Source organism: Bolinopsis microptera, chromosome 5 (assembly GCF_026151205.1).
Source record: "Bolinopsis microptera isolate Bmic1 chromosome 5, MBARI_Bmic_1.0, whole genome shotgun sequence".
Taxonomy (NCBI): domain Eukaryota; kingdom Metazoa; phylum Ctenophora; class Tentaculata; order Lobata; family Bolinopsidae; genus Bolinopsis; species Bolinopsis microptera.
This window is the reverse complement of record NC_087076.1, coordinates 442805-459841: the sequence shown is the minus strand read 5'-3', so window position 1 is coordinate 459841 and position 17037 is coordinate 442805. Positions and strand designations below refer to the sequence as shown.

The 17037-nt window shown below is 41.8% G+C and overlaps 5 protein-coding genes across 6 annotated transcripts in view; 3 read left to right on the top strand and 2 right to left on the bottom strand.

Annotated features, from left to right (window-relative positions):
- LOC134815899 (cilia- and flagella-associated protein 53-like) overlaps nt 1-17037 on the top strand; it is an 889273-nt gene that overhangs the window by 585013 nt on the left and 287223 nt on the right. The gene's annotated exons all lie outside the window — the stretch shown is intronic.
- Nucleotides 1-17037, top strand: part of LOC134815896 (probable ubiquitin carboxyl-terminal hydrolase MINDY-4) — a 623521-nt gene that overhangs the window by 590742 nt on the left and 15742 nt on the right. The gene's annotated exons all lie outside the window — the stretch shown is intronic.
- On the bottom strand, nt 108-15797 carry LOC134815888 (uncharacterized). 2 transcript variants are annotated; one of them, XM_063824480.1, is made up of 9 exons: nt 15719-15797; nt 15429-15599; nt 11515-12079; nt 10518-11356; nt 10270-10411; nt 6966-7200; nt 5481-5677; nt 5206-5301; nt 108-1274 (listed from the first exon to the last, which is right to left on the bottom strand). In XM_063824480.1, the coding sequence occupies exons 3-9, from the start codon at nt 12016-12018 to the stop codon at nt 723-725; spliced, it is 2565 nt and encodes an 854-aa protein (XP_063680550.1). In that variant the 5' UTR covers nt 12019-12079; nt 15429-15599; nt 15719-15797; the 3' UTR covers nt 108-722. The 2 variants fall into 2 exon arrangements, with proteins under 2 accessions (XP_063680550.1, XP_063680549.1); XM_063824479.1 differs by lacking the exons at nt 15429-15599; nt 15719-15797 and adding an exon at nt 12235-13130 and having other exon boundaries at nt 632-1274.
- Nucleotides 5963-6778, bottom strand: LOC134814664 (uncharacterized; the record flags this gene model as incomplete). The annotated part of the gene is made up of 1 exon (XM_063822831.1): nt 5963-6778. A coding segment is annotated over one exon (816 nt), but the record flags the coding sequence as incomplete, so codon positions are not given.
- On the top strand, nt 10246-15252 carry LOC134815908 (uncharacterized). The gene is made up of 4 exons (XM_063824512.1): nt 10246-13724; nt 13977-14061; nt 14576-14830; nt 14933-15252. Exons 1-4 carry the CDS (start codon nt 13679-13681, stop codon nt 15105-15107), a joined length of 561 nt encoding a protein of 186 aa, XP_063680582.1. The 5' UTR covers nt 10246-13678; the 3' UTR covers nt 15108-15252.

The following is a 17037-nucleotide window of genomic DNA, read 5'->3' as shown; positions in this document are numbered from 1 at the left end:
AATTTAACATTCCTCTTAAAAAATATGAAATTCGAAAAAATTAAGGATTTTTATTTGGAACTTTAAAATGATATCACTTCATCAAGAGAATAAAAAATGGCATATTTAATGTTGCACGTCACATAATGATAAATTTCATTTTTTACTACTATACTATACAATATTATATAATATAGTATAGTACTACTACTTTACAATACAATATGGTATAGTACTACTACTATAATATACAATATCGTATAGTACTACTACTATACAATACAATATAGTATAGTATTACTACTATACAATAAAATATACAGTAAAACCCCGATTTACCGCAAACCTCAATTTACCGCGGATGTTCCTTTTCCCCAAACTCCGCGGTAAATCGTGGTTTTACTGTATATAGTGCTACTACTATACATTATACAATACAATACAGTATAGTGCTACTACTATACAATGCAATATAGTATAGTACTACTACTTTACAATACAATATGGTATAGTACTACTACTATACAATACAATATAGTACAGCGCTACTACTATACAATACAATATAGACTATAGTGTAGTGCTATTACTACACAATACAATACAATATAGTATAGTGCTACTACTATACAATATGTTTTTTCAGATAAACCACGTCAAAAAATAAACTCAAAACTATTATACAAAGTCAACAACCTTCGAAAAGCAAATCCTGAGATTACTGATATAATAGATTATAGGGTTTAATAATGTTTGTTTTCTTTTGCACTGAGGGCCTTGTTAATGTTTTCCTGATTCCTTTCTTGCTTTCTGTCTCTCTCCAGATTCTTGACGATCCGCTGCTTGCAATAAATGATAAGATTGATGATCACCATTATTTGAAAGTTCCCCATTACAAGCCATATGTATTTGTACCAAATTTTCTTCCTGAAATTGTCGTAGTTTTTCTGTCCTTCATTCTCATTAGATACTAAAATACCCTCTCCCAATTTGAGCACCAATTGAGTTTGGTTTCCATCACAAGTTGGGGCACCAGGACCGTAATCATACCAAGTGGTTAGGTTAACGGTTCTGTCTGATGTTTTCTTATCGATACATATCTCAGTGCCAGTTACTATGGTGTTTCCAGAGGGGAAGGAGACATTAGTGAGGTACTGACCGCAAGGTGCCACATTACATGTGTGTGACACGTTGTCTGCCGTAAAACACCACGGTCCATGAAATTGCTTGTTAGGAGGGTTGCCTGGGTTACGACAGTAGTTCTTTGTTAGGTTCCTTGTTAGGTTTGTATACTCCTGAGAGAAATGAATCTATAATTAGTGGAAATTAATCTATATAATATAGTGGTGTACAATAATATGTACTGTAGAAATGTACTGAGTACTCGTCCCTGCTACTCCAGTAGATACTCCTCCCTGCTACTCCAGTAGATACTCCTCCCTGCTAGTCCAGTAGATACTCCTCCCTGCTAGTCCAGTAGATACCCCTCCCTGCTACTCCAGTAGATACTCCTCCCTGCTACTCCAGTAGATACTCCTCCCTGCTACTCCAGTAGATACTCCTCCCTGCTACTCCAGTAGATACTCCTCCCTGCTAGTCCAGTAGATACTCCTCCCTGCTAGTCCAGTAGATACTCCTCCCTGCTACTCCAGTAGATACCCCTCCCTGCTACTCCAGTAGATACTCCTCCCTGCTAGTCCAGTAGATACTCCTCCCTGCTACTCCAGTAGATACTCCTCCCTGCTACTCCAGTAGATACTCCTCCCTGCTACTCCAGTAGATACTCCTCCCTGCTACTCCAGTAGATACTCCTCCCTGCTACTCCAGTAGATACTCCTCCCTGCTACTCCAGTAGATACACCTCCCTGCTACTCCAGTAGATACTCCTCCCTGCTACTCCAGTAGATACTCCTCCCTGCTACTCCAGTAGATACTCCTCCCTGCTACTCCAGTAGATACTCCTCCCTGCTACTCCAGTAGATACTCCTCCCTGCTACTCCAGTAGATACTCCTCCCTGCTACTCCAGTAGATACTCCTCCCTGCTACTCCAGTAGATACTCCTCCCTGCTACTCCAGTAGATACTCCTCCCTGCTACTCCAGTAGATACTCCTCCCTGCTACTCCAGTAGTTACTCCTCCCTGCTACTCCAGTAGATACTCCTCCCTGCTACTCCAGTAGATACTCCTCCCTGCTATTCCAGTAGATACTCCTCCCTGCTACTCCAGTAGATACTCCTCCCTGCTACTCCAGTAGATACTCCTCCCTGCTAGTCCAGTAGATACTCCTCCCTGCTACTCCAGTAGATACTCCTCCCTGCTACTCCAGTAGATACTCCTCCCTGCTACTCCAGTAGATACTCCTCCCTGCTACTCCAGTAGATACTCCTCCCTGCTACTCCAGTAGATACTCCTCCCTGCTACTCCAGTAGATACTCCTCCCTGCTACTCCAGTAGATACTCCTCCCTGCTACTCCAGTAGATACTCCTCCCTGCTACTCCAGTAGATACTCCTCCCTGCTACTCCAGTAGATACTCCTCCCTGCTACTCCAGTAGATACTCCTCCCTGCTACTCCAGTAGATACTCCTCCCTGCTACTCCAGTAGATACTCCTCCCTGCTAGTCCAGTAGATACTCCTCCCTGCTACTCCAGTAGATACTCCTCCCTGCTACTCCAGTAGATACTCCTCCCTGCTACTCCAGTAGATACTCCTCCCTGCTACTCCAGTAGATACTCCTCCCTGCTACTCCAGTAGATACTCCTCCCTGCTACTCCAGTAGATACTCCTCCCTGCTACTCCAGTAGATACTCCTCCCTGCTACTCCAGTAGATACTCCTCCCTGCTACTCCAGTAGATACTCCTCCCTGCTACTCCAGTAGATACTCCTCCCTGCTACTCCAGTAGATACTCCTCCCTGCTACTCCAGTAGATACTCCTCCCTGCTACTCCAGTAGATACTCCTCCCTGCTACTCCAGTAGATACTCCTCCCTGCTACTCCAGTAGATACTCCTCCCTGCTACTCCAGTAGATACTCCTCCCTGCTACTCCAGTAGATACTCCTCCCTGCTACTCCAGTAGATACTCCTCCCTGCTACTCCAGTAGATACTCCTCCCTGCTACTCCAGTAGATACTCCTCCCTGCTACTCCAGTAGATACTCCTCCCTGCTACTCCAGTAGATACTCCTCCCTGCTACTCCAGTAGATACTCCTCCCTGCTACTCCAGTAGATACTCCTCCCTGCTACTCCAGTAGATACTCCTCCCTGCTACTCCAGTAGATACTCCTCCCTGCTACTCCAGTAGATACTCCTCCCTGCTACTCCAGTAGATACTCCTCCCTGCTACTCCAGTAGATACTCCTCCCTGCTACTCCAGTAGATACTCCTCCCTGCTACTCCAGTAGATACTCCTCCCTGCTACTCCAGTAGATACTCCTCCCTGCTACTCCAGTAGATACTCCTCCCTGCTACTCCAGTAGATACTCCTCCCTGCTACTCCAGTAGATACTCCTCCCTGCTACTCCAGTAGATACTCCTCCCTGCTACTCCAGTAGATACTCCTCCCTGCTACTCCAGTAGATACTCCTCCCTGCTACTCCAGTAGATACTCCTCCCTGCTACTCCAGTAGATACTCCTCCCTGCTACTCCAGTAGATACTCCTCCCTGCTACTCCAGTAGATACTCCTCCCTGCTACTCCAGTAGATACTCCTCCCTGCTACTCCAGTAGATACTCCTCCCTGCTACTCCAGTAGATACTCCTCCCTGCTACTCCAGTAGATACTCCTCCCTGCTACTCCAGTAGATACTCCTCCCTGCTACTCCAGTAGATACTCCTCCCTGCTACTCCAGTAGATACTCCTCCCTGCTACTCCAGTAGATACTCCTCCCTGCTACTCCAGTAGATACTCCTCCCTGCTACTCCAGTAGATACTCCTCCCTGCTACTCCAGTAGATACTCCTCCCGGCTACTCCAGTAGATACTCCTCCCTGCTACTCCAGTAGATACTCCTCCCTGCTACTCCAGTAGATACTCCTCCCTGCTACTCCAGTAGATACTCCTCCCTGCTACTCCAGTAGATACTCCTCCCTGCTACTCCAGTAGATACTCCTCCCTGCTACTCCAGTAGATACTCCTCCCTGCTACTCCAGTAGATACTCCTCCCTGCTACTCCAGTAGATACTCCTCCCTGCTACTCCAGTAGATACTCCTCCCTGCTACTCCAGTAGATACTCCTCCCTGCTACTCCAGTAGATACTCCTCCCTGCTACTCCAGTAGTTACTCCTCCCTGCTACTCCAGTAGATACTCCTCCCTGCTACTCCAGTAGATACTCCTCCCTGCTACTCCAGTAGATACTCCTCCCTGCTACTCCAGTAGATACTCCTCCCTGCTACTCCAGTAGATACTCCTCCCTGCTACTCCAGTAGATACTCCTCCCTGCTACTCCAGTAGATACTCCTCCCTGCTACTCCAGTAGATACTCCTCCCTGCTACTCCAGTAGATACTCCTCCCTGCTACTCCAGTAGATACTCCTCCCTGCTACTCCAGTAGATACTCCTCCCTGCTACTCCAGTAGATACTCCTCCCTGCTACTCCAGTAGATACTCCTCCCTGCTACTCCAGTAGATACTCCTCCCTGCTACTCCAGTAGATACTCCTCCCTGCTACTCCAGTAGATACTCCTCCCTGCTACTCCAGTAGATACTCCTCCCTGCTACTCCAGTAGATACTCCTCCCTGCTACTCCAGTAGATACTCCTCCCTGCTACTCCAGTAGATACTCCTCCCTGCTACTCCAGTAGATACTCCTCCCTGCTACTCCAGTAGATACTCCTCCCTGCTACTCCAGTAGATACTCCTCCCTGCTACTCCAGTAGATACTCCTCCCTGCTACTCCAGTAGTTACTCCTCCCTGCTACTCCAGTAGATACTCCTCCCTGCTACTCCAGTAGATACTCCTCCCTGCTACTCCAGTAGATACTCCTCCCTGCTACTCCAGTAGATACTCCTCCCTGCTACTCCAGTAGATACTCCTCCCTGCTACTCCAGTAGATACTCCTCCCTGCTACTCCAGTAGATACTCCTCCCTGCTACTCCAGTAGATACTCCTCCCTGCTACTCCAGTAGATACTCCTCCCTGCTACTCCAGTAGATACTCCTCCCTGCTACTCCAGTAGATACTAGGTAGTAATATAATCAATATTTTTATTAAAAGAAACGTACCGGAGCGAGGTTCCAGTTTTTACAAAGCTCCCCGTCAATGGTCCGGTGTACTTTACCTTCATACGTAGTACCATTATCAGTGTAACATGACATTCCCTCAATAAATATTAATGTCATTTTATTTTAATATCATGTACATAACTAATTTAAATTTTAACAGTAATTCTGAGTAAGATTAAGATTTCTTAGATTAAATGATAACATAGATCAAGTAAACATTAATTAGCATTAATTAACATTAATTAGCATTAATTAACAAGCTGAACTTATCTCACATATTCTCGGTTGGGAGTCTCATCATTAACCAGAACAACAAGTTGGTGATCGTTGCGGACTAGAACTCCACATATAACAGGATTTGGGGGAGGCACTGGACATCGTTCTTCCGAGAATTTCATTTGAAATGTGGCGGGCTCGCTTTTTTCACCAGTGGATTCGCTGATGGTCCACAGAAAGAAATTGTAAACTTTATCTAAGGAAGGTGTTGAGTAGGTATTCATGTAGAATACCAGTATCATTACCAGTATGTCATTAAATACCAGTATCGATACTGAAACATATTTTATGAATTGCTACTTATCACATATTTCATGCTAAAATTAGCTTGTATAATGTATAGTTATACCTGCTACAGTCAAACCTCTATATACCTCCCTACACCGAGTACCTTGATAAACAGGGCCTCTTCTTTAATCTTTTCCCCAACTCATAATTAATTAGCTCGTTTTGTGCAAGAAATGTTATTTATCATAGCTCATTATATCGCATTTTTGTGTGATTTGACATAATAATAATACGAGCAGGCCCCTAATGGGATACCTATATAAGAGGTACTACTAGTGGGGGAGGTACTACTAGTGGGGGAGGTACTACTAGTGGGGGAGGTACTACTAGTGGGGGAGGTACTACTAGTGGGGGAGGTACTACTAGTGGGGGAGATACTACTAGTGGGGGAGGTACTACTAGTGGGGGAGGTACTACTAGTGGGGGAGGTACTACTAGTGGGGGAGGTACTATTAGTGGGGGAGGTACTACTAGTGGGGGAGGTACTACTAGTGGGGGAGGTACTACTAGTGGGGGAGGTACTACTAGTGGGGGAGGTACTACTAGTGGGGGAGGTACTACTAGTGGGGGAGGTACTACTAGTGGGGGAGGTACTACTAGTGGGGGAGGTACTACTAGTGGGGGAGGTACTACTAGTGGGGGAGGTACTACTAGTGGGGGAGATACTACTAGTGGGGGAGGTACTACTAGTGGGGGAGGTACTACTAGTGGGGGAGGTACTACTAGTGGGGGAGGTACTACTAGTGGGGGAGGTACTACTAGTGGGGGAGGTACTACTAGTGGGGGAGGTACTACTAGTGGGGGAGGTACTACTAGTGGGGGAGGTACTACTAGTGGGGGAGGTACTACTAGTGGGGGAGATACTACTAGTGGGGGAGGTACTACTAGTGGGGGAGGTACTACTAGTGGGGGAGGTACTACTAGTGGGGGAGGTACTACTAGTGGGGGAGGTACTACTAGTGGGGGAGATACTACTAGTGGGGGAGGTACTACTAGTGGGGGAGGTACTACTAGTGGGGGAGATACTACCTACTGAGGCTTGTCAGGTTATTCTAGAAGCAGGATTGGAATCGTGTGAACCAGGTTTATAGAGGTTCTACTGTATATAACATAGTATATTATATTCTTATGTATACAATATACATTACACAGCAACAAAAACTAATTCAAAATCTTCAAGTTAGACTGCCACATACTTTGCTGAAATTTCTTAATTGTCAACATTTTGGATGTTGCAGTTCGTGCTATATCGTCCCGATTAACCACCACTTTCCATGTTTCCTCGTACTCATTGTCATTTTTGTTCATGTCAACGATAGATCCTTTTCTAACCTTGAGTTTGAAATTCCTTACCAAACTGAGGGGCCCAGTAAATTTCCATCTGACCAGTGCCACTACAAACATCTCGGTTTTTCCATCCTCAAACGCAATCTGCAAAAGAAATGTTACTTGGTGTCGCCTAGGCTTATTTTTCCTGTAAAAGTTTAATTTTCAGATTTTGGGAAAATTAATATATGCGTGGGATGTGCCTACCAGACAGTATCTTCCTTAACATACGTTAATTAGCTGGTGGGGTAGCTAATATAATAATAATACCCCGGCCTCATAAAGAATCATGAAATTATCATGTCTGAGTTTTTAATCTGGAGCCTTTAAGCCAACTTTCAAAAGAGAGACATGTATTTCAAACTGCAAGAGCTTCTTAAATAATGAACAAATAAAAGACATTCTTACTTTGATCACGTGTTGTGACGTCACAACATTCCTACTTTGATCACGTCATGTAATTTAGATCGTCCTGAACTTATTCTAACTTATTCTAACGATGCTCTGTGACCGCATAGCACATTATATTTGCCGTCTAGTACTGTAGACTGTCTGTAGTACGTGCCGTCTAGTACTGTAGACTGTCTGTAGTACGTGCCGTCTAGTACTGTAGACTGTCTGTAGTACGTGCCGTCTAGTACTGTAGACTGTCTGTAGTACGTGCCGTCTAGTACTGTAGACTGTCTGTAGTACGTGCCGTCTAGTACTGTAGACTGTCTGTAGTACGTGCCGTCTAGTACTGTAGACTGTCTGTAGTACGTACCGTCTAGTACTGAAGACTGTCTGTAGTACGTGCCGTCTAGTACTGTAGACTGTCTGTAGTACGTGTCGTCTAGTACTGTAGACTGTCTGTAGTACGTGCCGTCTAGTACTGTAGACTGTCTGTAGTACGTGCCGTCTAGTACTGTAGACTGTCTGTAGTACGTGCCGTCTAGTACTGTAGACTGTCTGTAGTACGTGCCCTCTAGTACTGTAGACTGTCTGTAGTACGTGCCGTCTAGTATTGTAGACTGTCTGTAGTACGTGCCGTCTAGTACTGTAGACTGTCTGTAGTACGTACCGTCTAGTACTGTAGACTGTCTGTAGTACGTGCCGTCTAGTACTGTAGACTGTCTGTAGTACGTGCCCTCTAACTTACTGTAGACTGTCTGTAGTACGTGCCGTCTAGTACTGTAGACTGTCTGTAGTACGTGCCGTCTAGTACTGTAGACTGTCTGTAGTACGTGCCGTCTAGTACTGTAGACTGTCTGTAGTACGTGCCGTCTAGTACTGTAGACTGTCTGTAGTACGTGCCGTCTAGTACTGTAGACTGTCTGTAGTACGTGCCGTCTAGTACTGTAGACTGTCTGTAGTACGTGCCGTCTAGTACTGTAGACTGTCTGTAGTACGTGCCGTCTAGTACTGTAGACTGTCTGTAGTACGTGCCGTCTAGTACTGTAGACTGTCTGTAGTACGTGCCGTCTAGTACTGTAGACTGTCTGTAGTACGTGCCGTCTAGTACTGTAGACTGTCTGTAGTAAGTGCCGTCTAGTACTGTAGACTGTCTGTAGTAAGTGCCGTCTAGTACTGTAGACTGTCTGTAGTACGTGCCGTCTAGTACTGTAGACTGTCTGTAGTACGTGCCGTCTAGTACTGTAGACTGTCTGTAGTACGTGCCGTCTAGTACTGTAGACTGTCTGTAGTACGTGCCGTCTAGTACTGTAGACTGTCTGTAGTACGTACCGTCTAGTACTGTAGACTGTCTGTAGTACGTGCCGTCTAGTACTGTAGACTGTCTGTAGTACGTGCCGTCTAGTACTGTAGACTGTCTGTAGTACGTGCCGTCTAGTACTGTAGACTGTCTGTAGTACGTGCCGTCTAGTACTGTAGACTGTCTGTAGTACGTGCCGTCTAGTACTGTAGACTGTCTGTAGTACGTGCCGTCTAGTACTGTAGACTGTCTGTAGTACGTGCCGTCTAGTACTGTAGACTGTCTGTAGTACGTGCCGTCTAGTACTGTAGACTGTCTGTAGTACGTGCCGTCTAGTACTGTAGACTGTCTGTAGTACGTGCCGTCTAGTACTGTAGACTGTCTGTAGTACGTGCCGTCTAGTACTGTAGACTGTCTGTAGTACGTGCCGTCTAGTACTGTAGACTGTCTGTAGTACGTGCCGTCTAGTACTGTAGACTGTCTGTAGTACGTGCCGTCTAGTACTGTAGACTGTCTGTAGTACGTGCCGTCTAGTACTGTAGACTGTCTGTAGTAAGTGCCGTCTAGTACTGTAGACTGTCTGTAGTACGTGACGTCTAGCATATTAACATAGTGGCTTGATATATTTATATATAATTATAATATACAGAGCTTCATTTATAATGGTAGGCTCCCTATTACATATAATACTGTATTAGTATTTAATAATTAGTATTTGATAATTGGGTATTTGATAATTAGTATTTGATAATTAGTATTTGATAATTAGTATTTGATAATTAGTATTTGATAATTAGTATTTGATAATTAGTATTTGATAATTAGTATTTGATAATTGATAATTGATATTTGACTTGATAAAAAAGGCCTAAAAACGTATTTAATATTATTGATAATATTATTGATCAGTAATCTGTGCTTCGACTGGAAACTAAAAAACGAAAGTGAAAGATAAGGACAGGACAAATTTGTAAATCTTGAACGCGACTCTTGTAACGCGATGTAATAAATTGTGACTCTTGTAAGTTGTAATAAATGTAAGCCTTTGCTGTGAAATTAATTCGTGTCAAGCGAGTAGCGAACCAAATATATTTTTGTGAGCAATTCCTGTAAGAGTGAGACCAAGTACACAATTTTTAGAAAGAGCTAAAGTGAAAGAGATAGTGAGAGAGAGAGAGAGAGAGAAAAGGTGAAAGTGAAAATTGTTGTTTGAAATGTTAGCAGCCCACGTTAGACAGCTTAGCAAGAAGAAAGTGTCTGACAATATGGCTGTTCACGTGACCACCCAATACATCACGTGATAAACTAAGAGCATAGCCTGACTCCGTGATTATCATACACATTACAAAATTTTATTCGAAAGTGCGGAAATGCACATTGTACAAGCTAACCACGTGAGATAACAGCTTCATGACTACGGAATGGTCGTAGTACTTAAACCGGTATCCGACCATACGATCATTGCAACTTTATAATAAGTTTACCTGTTGAACGTTCAACTTTTTGGGCTTGTGAGCCTCAACGTCAAACATTTCTTTAGCTGTTCGTAGTATTATTGGGTCAGTTGATGGTCCTCTCTTAGTCACATTCCTTTTTGTTAAGAACGCTTGCACGTAGAGAACGTACCTGTAATTAATCAACGATTGGTGGCTTTCAATACACTGAAACTTGCTAATTTTAAGTTGAGTCTTCGATAATTATTCTATTTTTAAACCGCACACAGTGTCTTTACCTGGTATCTTTCTCTAAAGAACTGATTTCGAGAGTTTCATTTCCATCAAAAGTAATCGTTGTTAATGTTATATCAGAAATCACTTCATCCGCTGGGTGATACGTTACATCGTACTTAACAGAAGTATTTCTATCCCTCAATTCTAGAATAACTGTATCATTCGTCACTTCAAATTTAGCAGGTTTAGTGAACACGATAAGATTGGTGTTAAATTCGGATTGTGGAACAGTCCAAGGAGTGGGCAATGAAAGAGCCGACATTCCATACTCGTTTGACACTGAGTACCGCATTCTATATTTTGAGTCATCTGTACCTATTGCAGTGTGCGTTATTTCTATGTTCCGTTTCACTTTCACATTTAAGTTTCCTAGATCCTCTGGAATAAGAATCGTCTCGTTTACCACACTCAATGTCACTTTTAGAACTTCGCTCTCGTCACTACCAGAACTCACAGTAATGTGATAACCAGTAATTCCCCATGTAACGTCCTGTGCAATAGGTAACCTGTACACCTGCCCCCCTTCTTTACCTTGTTGCAGCTTAGGAATGTCAGGTTTGAAAGGAGCCACTTTAACTCTGACATCGTAACTCACATTGACTGATCCTGCCCCATTGTCCAGCTCACACAGATATCTTCCTGAGTAGAGCGGGGAGTCGGGGACTATTTGTATAAAGCCTTGTAAATCATCTATAACTTGGTACTTGACTCCACGTTCTGACAATGACTGTCCATCTATACTCCAGGTTGGCTCTGCCTCTGGAGGGGACCCGTATCCGTAGCATTGCAGCTGGTGCGGCTCATTTCCTGTAATATCCAACTCCCGCTCTTGTGATTTAATCTGTAACAGGTTATCGCATCAAAGTTGTATCAAAGTAAATTAAAGCGAGAAAAACATAAGATTATTTGGAAATATCAACATGCATTCAGCTAATTTTGTTGACAAACTAAATGTATGAAATGCTAATAATATTATCTTTTAACATTTTGAATTCCTACCTGTGAAACAATGAAGACTTTCTTTAAGAAGAACTGAATTGGAATCAGTTCATCAGGAGTCTCAGAAATGAATTTAACGAGGACCTCTTCGACATGATCATCATGATACAACCAAACAACATGATCCTGATCCATCTCACCAAAACTTTCCATCACCCATGACCCCGCAGTTTGTAGTCTAAAATGTTCTTTTTGGCTGTACTGTGGGTCGTGTGAGGACGAGAATATCTTTATCCCCGGATAGGGGTAACCCTGATAGGAAATATTCAGCTCAACCTTGTCACTCAGTAAAAGAAGATAAGTGCTACAATTGGTTAGTAACTCGTTTTCAACTCGGGCTTTGCTCTCCGTGTGCGATGTTATCGTTATTCGTATTTCGTACGTTACTGGCACGTAGTGATAAGCGTACGCCTCGATTACACGTTCATTGGTTAGACCGGAGTCGGGCAAGAGACCTGGCTTTAGGAGAAGTTTCACTTTACATGTGTATTTTCCTACTTCCATTGCCTTAATTTTTTCTGTATTCTGCAAAGTTCTATTTTCAATAATTTCTCCGCCTTCGTCTCTGAAAGCATTAGTTGATTTATGATATTGTAACAAGTTTCCACTCATGATTGCCCATTATTTATTCTAAACCCAATAAATTACATTTAAAATTGAATCCCAAGATAATGTTAATGCCCGAAAGTTCCAAAGGAAAAATATCAAGTGATCATATACCTAACGGTCCAAGTAAGATTTGACTCAACAATTGCCCGGTTATCCACAGTTATTTTGCTTGCCCTGCACTTAAACTCTCTGGGAGAACCTTTCTTGGTAAAGGTACCGTTCCTAATGTGCCGAGGAAACTTCTCAAATGTTGGAGTCCAAATTTGGTAACTACAGAACAAGTTTCGTTTGGAGGGGGAGTTTCGCTCGTCTTGCATTGGAACGTTGGTAATGCTGAACTTCTCTTCCAGGCGAGACAAGGAAAGACCATAGTTAGCATTAACATCTCTCTCGCACTTCACTTTGATTGGTCCCCCCTGAGAACATTGTTCAGGTTTTTTGTAGGGAAGTGTTATCTTATCAGAGCTGTTGAATTGAGCGATATGTCCGGCCAACCAGCTGATCCCACAGGTAGCTCTGGAGACAAACTCAATGTCTTCGTCGTGTTGCACGCAATACAAAGACATGAAGTTTCTTGCACATGTTTCATTTGCAACCTCTAAAGTCATCCATTTTTTCCGGTAGTACGTCATGACTTCAGCTGGTCGGATCGGTCGGTAGCACACATCGTCCTTGAAGCAGCATCCTGATTTCTCGCATACACTCTCGCTCATACCTGGCCAACCACACTTCTTTACGTTTATCTTCTTAGGCACAAATTCGTCTTTGTTTCCCAAGAAGCAGTAGGAAGGAGAGATGCCGCGATATCGCACCTCATGTCGCACCTTGCTGTTCTGAGTGCAGAACTCACCACCTTCCTCTGAGGCACAAGACTCCTGCACTGACTCTTCAGCATGAATGTGATGCAGAAGGAGGGCGAGGAAAATATAACAAAGCATGGCGAATAAAGGAACAAGTCAGTGATGGCAAGTATGGAAGTGCAGGGTAGAGTGAGTGCGAGTATTGTGGGCATTGTAAGCTGCTGTACATCCGACCTTCTTTTGTTCCTTCATTAGTCGATTTATAGCTCCAAATTTTACAATATAAAGATGGAGTAAATGATTATGTACATCATAAGACAACAACTGTTCATATTTTATCCTCATCAGTAATGGAGTACATGATTCGCAAGTTTTTCTAAAATCAATGAGACTAATATAATAAGACGGAAATATAATAATAATAATATGTACTAGTAAAGTATTCTTCAAAGCTACAAATTATACCATATACAATTTCTGAATCTAGTTTAGACACTATCCTGAGAACAGTACATTGATTATTGAACTCGATGTTGAACATGCGAATTATGTTATGCTGAATATTTTAACTGTACTTTTAAATCCCGCTTTCAAACTCGCATAATATTCAATATAACATGACTGTGATCTGGAAAAATGTTCAATTATTATTTGATCAATACTAAAGGAAATTGATAACATTTAATTTAAGACAACTTAATTCAATAGATTTGATTGTAACACAATCTTCAAGTTCAAGGCAGAAAATCAACCAAATGATGAAGTACCTGGTCGTTCTAGCAGTCTGCATTTACAGCGCAAGTAAGATCTCTAAACAGATATTATTTGTTTATATTATCGGTGCATTTTATATTAACAATTCATAGTACATAATATATGTTATGTACTATACCAGTTCAAGTTATGATTCAATTTCCGAAAAAAATTTCTCAGGAATAATCTAACATCGCATCTTAATCACAACTTTACGCCTTACAGTTTTTAAGAGATTGAGTTCAATTTGAGCCCACCATTAAGCTCCAAATATCTGTAACATTTTTAAAAATTTTTCAGGTGCTGCAATCAAATGTGTACAAGGAACCGACGGTGCTAAGGCAGCATCGGACTGTGCAAAAACTGACGAAACACTCTGTTCACAGTATGTAATATTACACACACTTGCAGTAGGATGATCGATAATTTTTTCAAAATTATCACGATAATATCGGTTATCGCGATAATTTCGGCAAGATAATTGAAGCAATATTTGTATGCACTCTGCATACTTGAATTATGCTCCTATGCTATGTTACATTGTTACATCATCATAATATAGTTACAAAATGACATAGCCATGTAGCAATTATCATAATTGAATTTAGTTTTCAAAAATGAAACACTGCCTGTTAGTTGTCAATAGACCAATCTCCCAAGCAAGAGTATCTATCCTTGGCCTTGCTACTGTAGTCGAATCACTGTGGTTGATTATCGCGATGATTCTTAAAAATGATCGCGATAATATCTATAACGATTTTTGAGAAAAGATCGCCGATATTATCGGCCGATAATATCGGTTGGCAACCCTACCCTGTATCATGTTTGTGATCACAACCTGTATGTTATCTGATGCCATAGTGTTATTTTCATTGTTAATAATAGCAAACAAATTGCAGGCCAAAATTCACTGAGTACACCGGTCTGGCACAAGGAGTAGAGTATGCTTGTGGAGCATGTGCCGGTGAAACCAAGGATTTGACTTGTGAAGAGTGCACTGGTAAAGCTGATGCTGGATGCAACACAGCTAAAACGGTTGCAGCAGACTTCAAATGTTACGCCTACACATACAACGCCACAAGCAAAGCCTTTGATGCCGCCGCCAAAGCCACTACATGCAAACGACTTGAAGCAACCACCATTGTTTGTAACAAGTAAGTCTGCAAATTTATCATAATTGCTGTTTTATCTTTTAATATAGCTTAGAATAGACATTTGAGGTACTTAATTTTCGTAACTTACAGTCCAAATTTCAGGCCTAAAAGTGATGCCACCTTGACAACCTATACGTCCACAACTGGATGTGGGGACTGCACCACCAAAGATACCGCATGCGAAAAGTGCACAACAGACAGTTGCAACACATCAGGAGCAATTAGAGTTGCTGCTCTCTTTGTGCCTCTTCTTGCTGTCCTCATCAACCTTCTCTAATCTCTAATCTTAACAACCAATCTCGGAAACTTATTGATAGGATAATATTCGATGATAATATTGTAATTTCGCACACTAATGTTTTCGTAAAGTGTTGATACAAATATTTATATATAATTGTAACGATCGAGATCTTTTTCTAGCATTATTATAGAGTTATAATTTAAAATCAATTTGGGCAAATTTAATGACATGATAATAATTTCCAGTCAAGAGTTTGAATCTTAATTTAAAGGATAAATGCTGCTTATCATTTGTATAATGTACCTACTACCTATAGGCTATATAATAACTGTTCAAAATTAATTAAACTCTACTAACCTCACATGAGTTCTCGATTTTTAGTTCTTAATTCATTTCCGTTTCGTATAATCTCATTATGCAGGATGACAGATGAAAAATCACAAGTCTTCATTTTTTAGCCTGAATATTAGGTGCTCCCCAGTAGTATCAATTGTAGAATTTAAGGAGTTTCAGTATCGAGAACACATGCTGAAATTAACGAACTTGATACCTCGGTAAACATCAGATTGTTTCACCACATATTTCCCTCCATTGTACAAAACCCGTCTATAGCTTATTTAAAAATTAAATAGTTAAATTGAACTTACATCCGAGTGTGTCGCCTCCATAAGTCCTCTAATTTCCTGGTGTCATAATGTGCTGTATCAACTAGAAGGAAGTTTACATTATATAATATCTCATAATATCTCCTCGGCCTCTCATACTCGCTCTAACGTCGCCTGCTAAACAAATTATCTGAAGTATTAGCCCCTTATAGGTCCAACAGGCTGTATTCCTGTTACTATATAATTATCATAGGTTATTTGGTCACTTTTGGTAGGATTACTTGATTGTTAATATAATTGATAGGTACTTACAATGAAATAACTCAACATTGAACGATCATTAATCAACCGGGGAGAATACCCAACGCTCCAAGTCCTAGCTGCGAACTACTGCAGTCCCTCTACTTCAGTTCTTTAGAAGTCATCACCTTGCGGTCCCTCTACTTCAGTTCTTTAGGAGTCATCGCCATGCAGTCCCTCTACTTAAGTTCTTTAGGATTCATCACCTTGCAGTCTCTCTACTTCAGTTCTTTAGGAGTCATCACCTTGCAGTCCCTCTACTTAAGTTCTTTAGGAGTCATCACTTTGCAGTCCCTCTACTTCAGTTCTTTAGGAGTCATCACCTTGTAGTCCCTCTACTTCAGTTCTTTAGGAATCATCACCTTGCGGCTTGCAGTCCCTCTACTTCAGTTCTTTAGGAGTCATCACCTTGCAGTCCCTCTACTTCAGTTCTTTAGGAATCATCACTTTGCAGTCCCTCTACTTCAGTTCTTTAGGAGTCATCACCTTGTAGTCCCTCTACTTCAGTTCTTTAGGAATCATCACCTTGCAGTCCCTCTACTTCAGTTCTTTAGGAGTCATCACCTTGCAGTCCCTCTACTTCAGTTCTTTAGGAATCATCACCTTGCAGTCCCTCTACTTCAGTTCTTTAGGAATCATCACCTTGCAGTCCCTCTACTTCAGTTCGGTACTTCACGGTAAACACGTCATAGTGAACTATGTCCGCAGTAACTTAGACCCATAACATCGAATTAATCTAAATCCAAAAATTTATGAAAAACTGTTTAATAACAAACAAATCCATGGTGAATAACTGTGGATATAGAGTCAAAATTGGTATTTCAATACGTCAAATTCCAGATACATTAGATACAGGTCTGATATGGTCATTAATGTGTGAGAAGGTGTGTGGGGGAAGTGTGATATGATGTTGAAACTATAGGAAGGTAGATAAAAAAATAAATTAAAAAAATAATAATATGGGGAGCAAAGAGACTAGGTTAGACTGTTGTTTCACTATCCAATAATCATTTCCATAGATGCTTAGTGACCTCAGCTTTGAAACGACTTATATTATATCG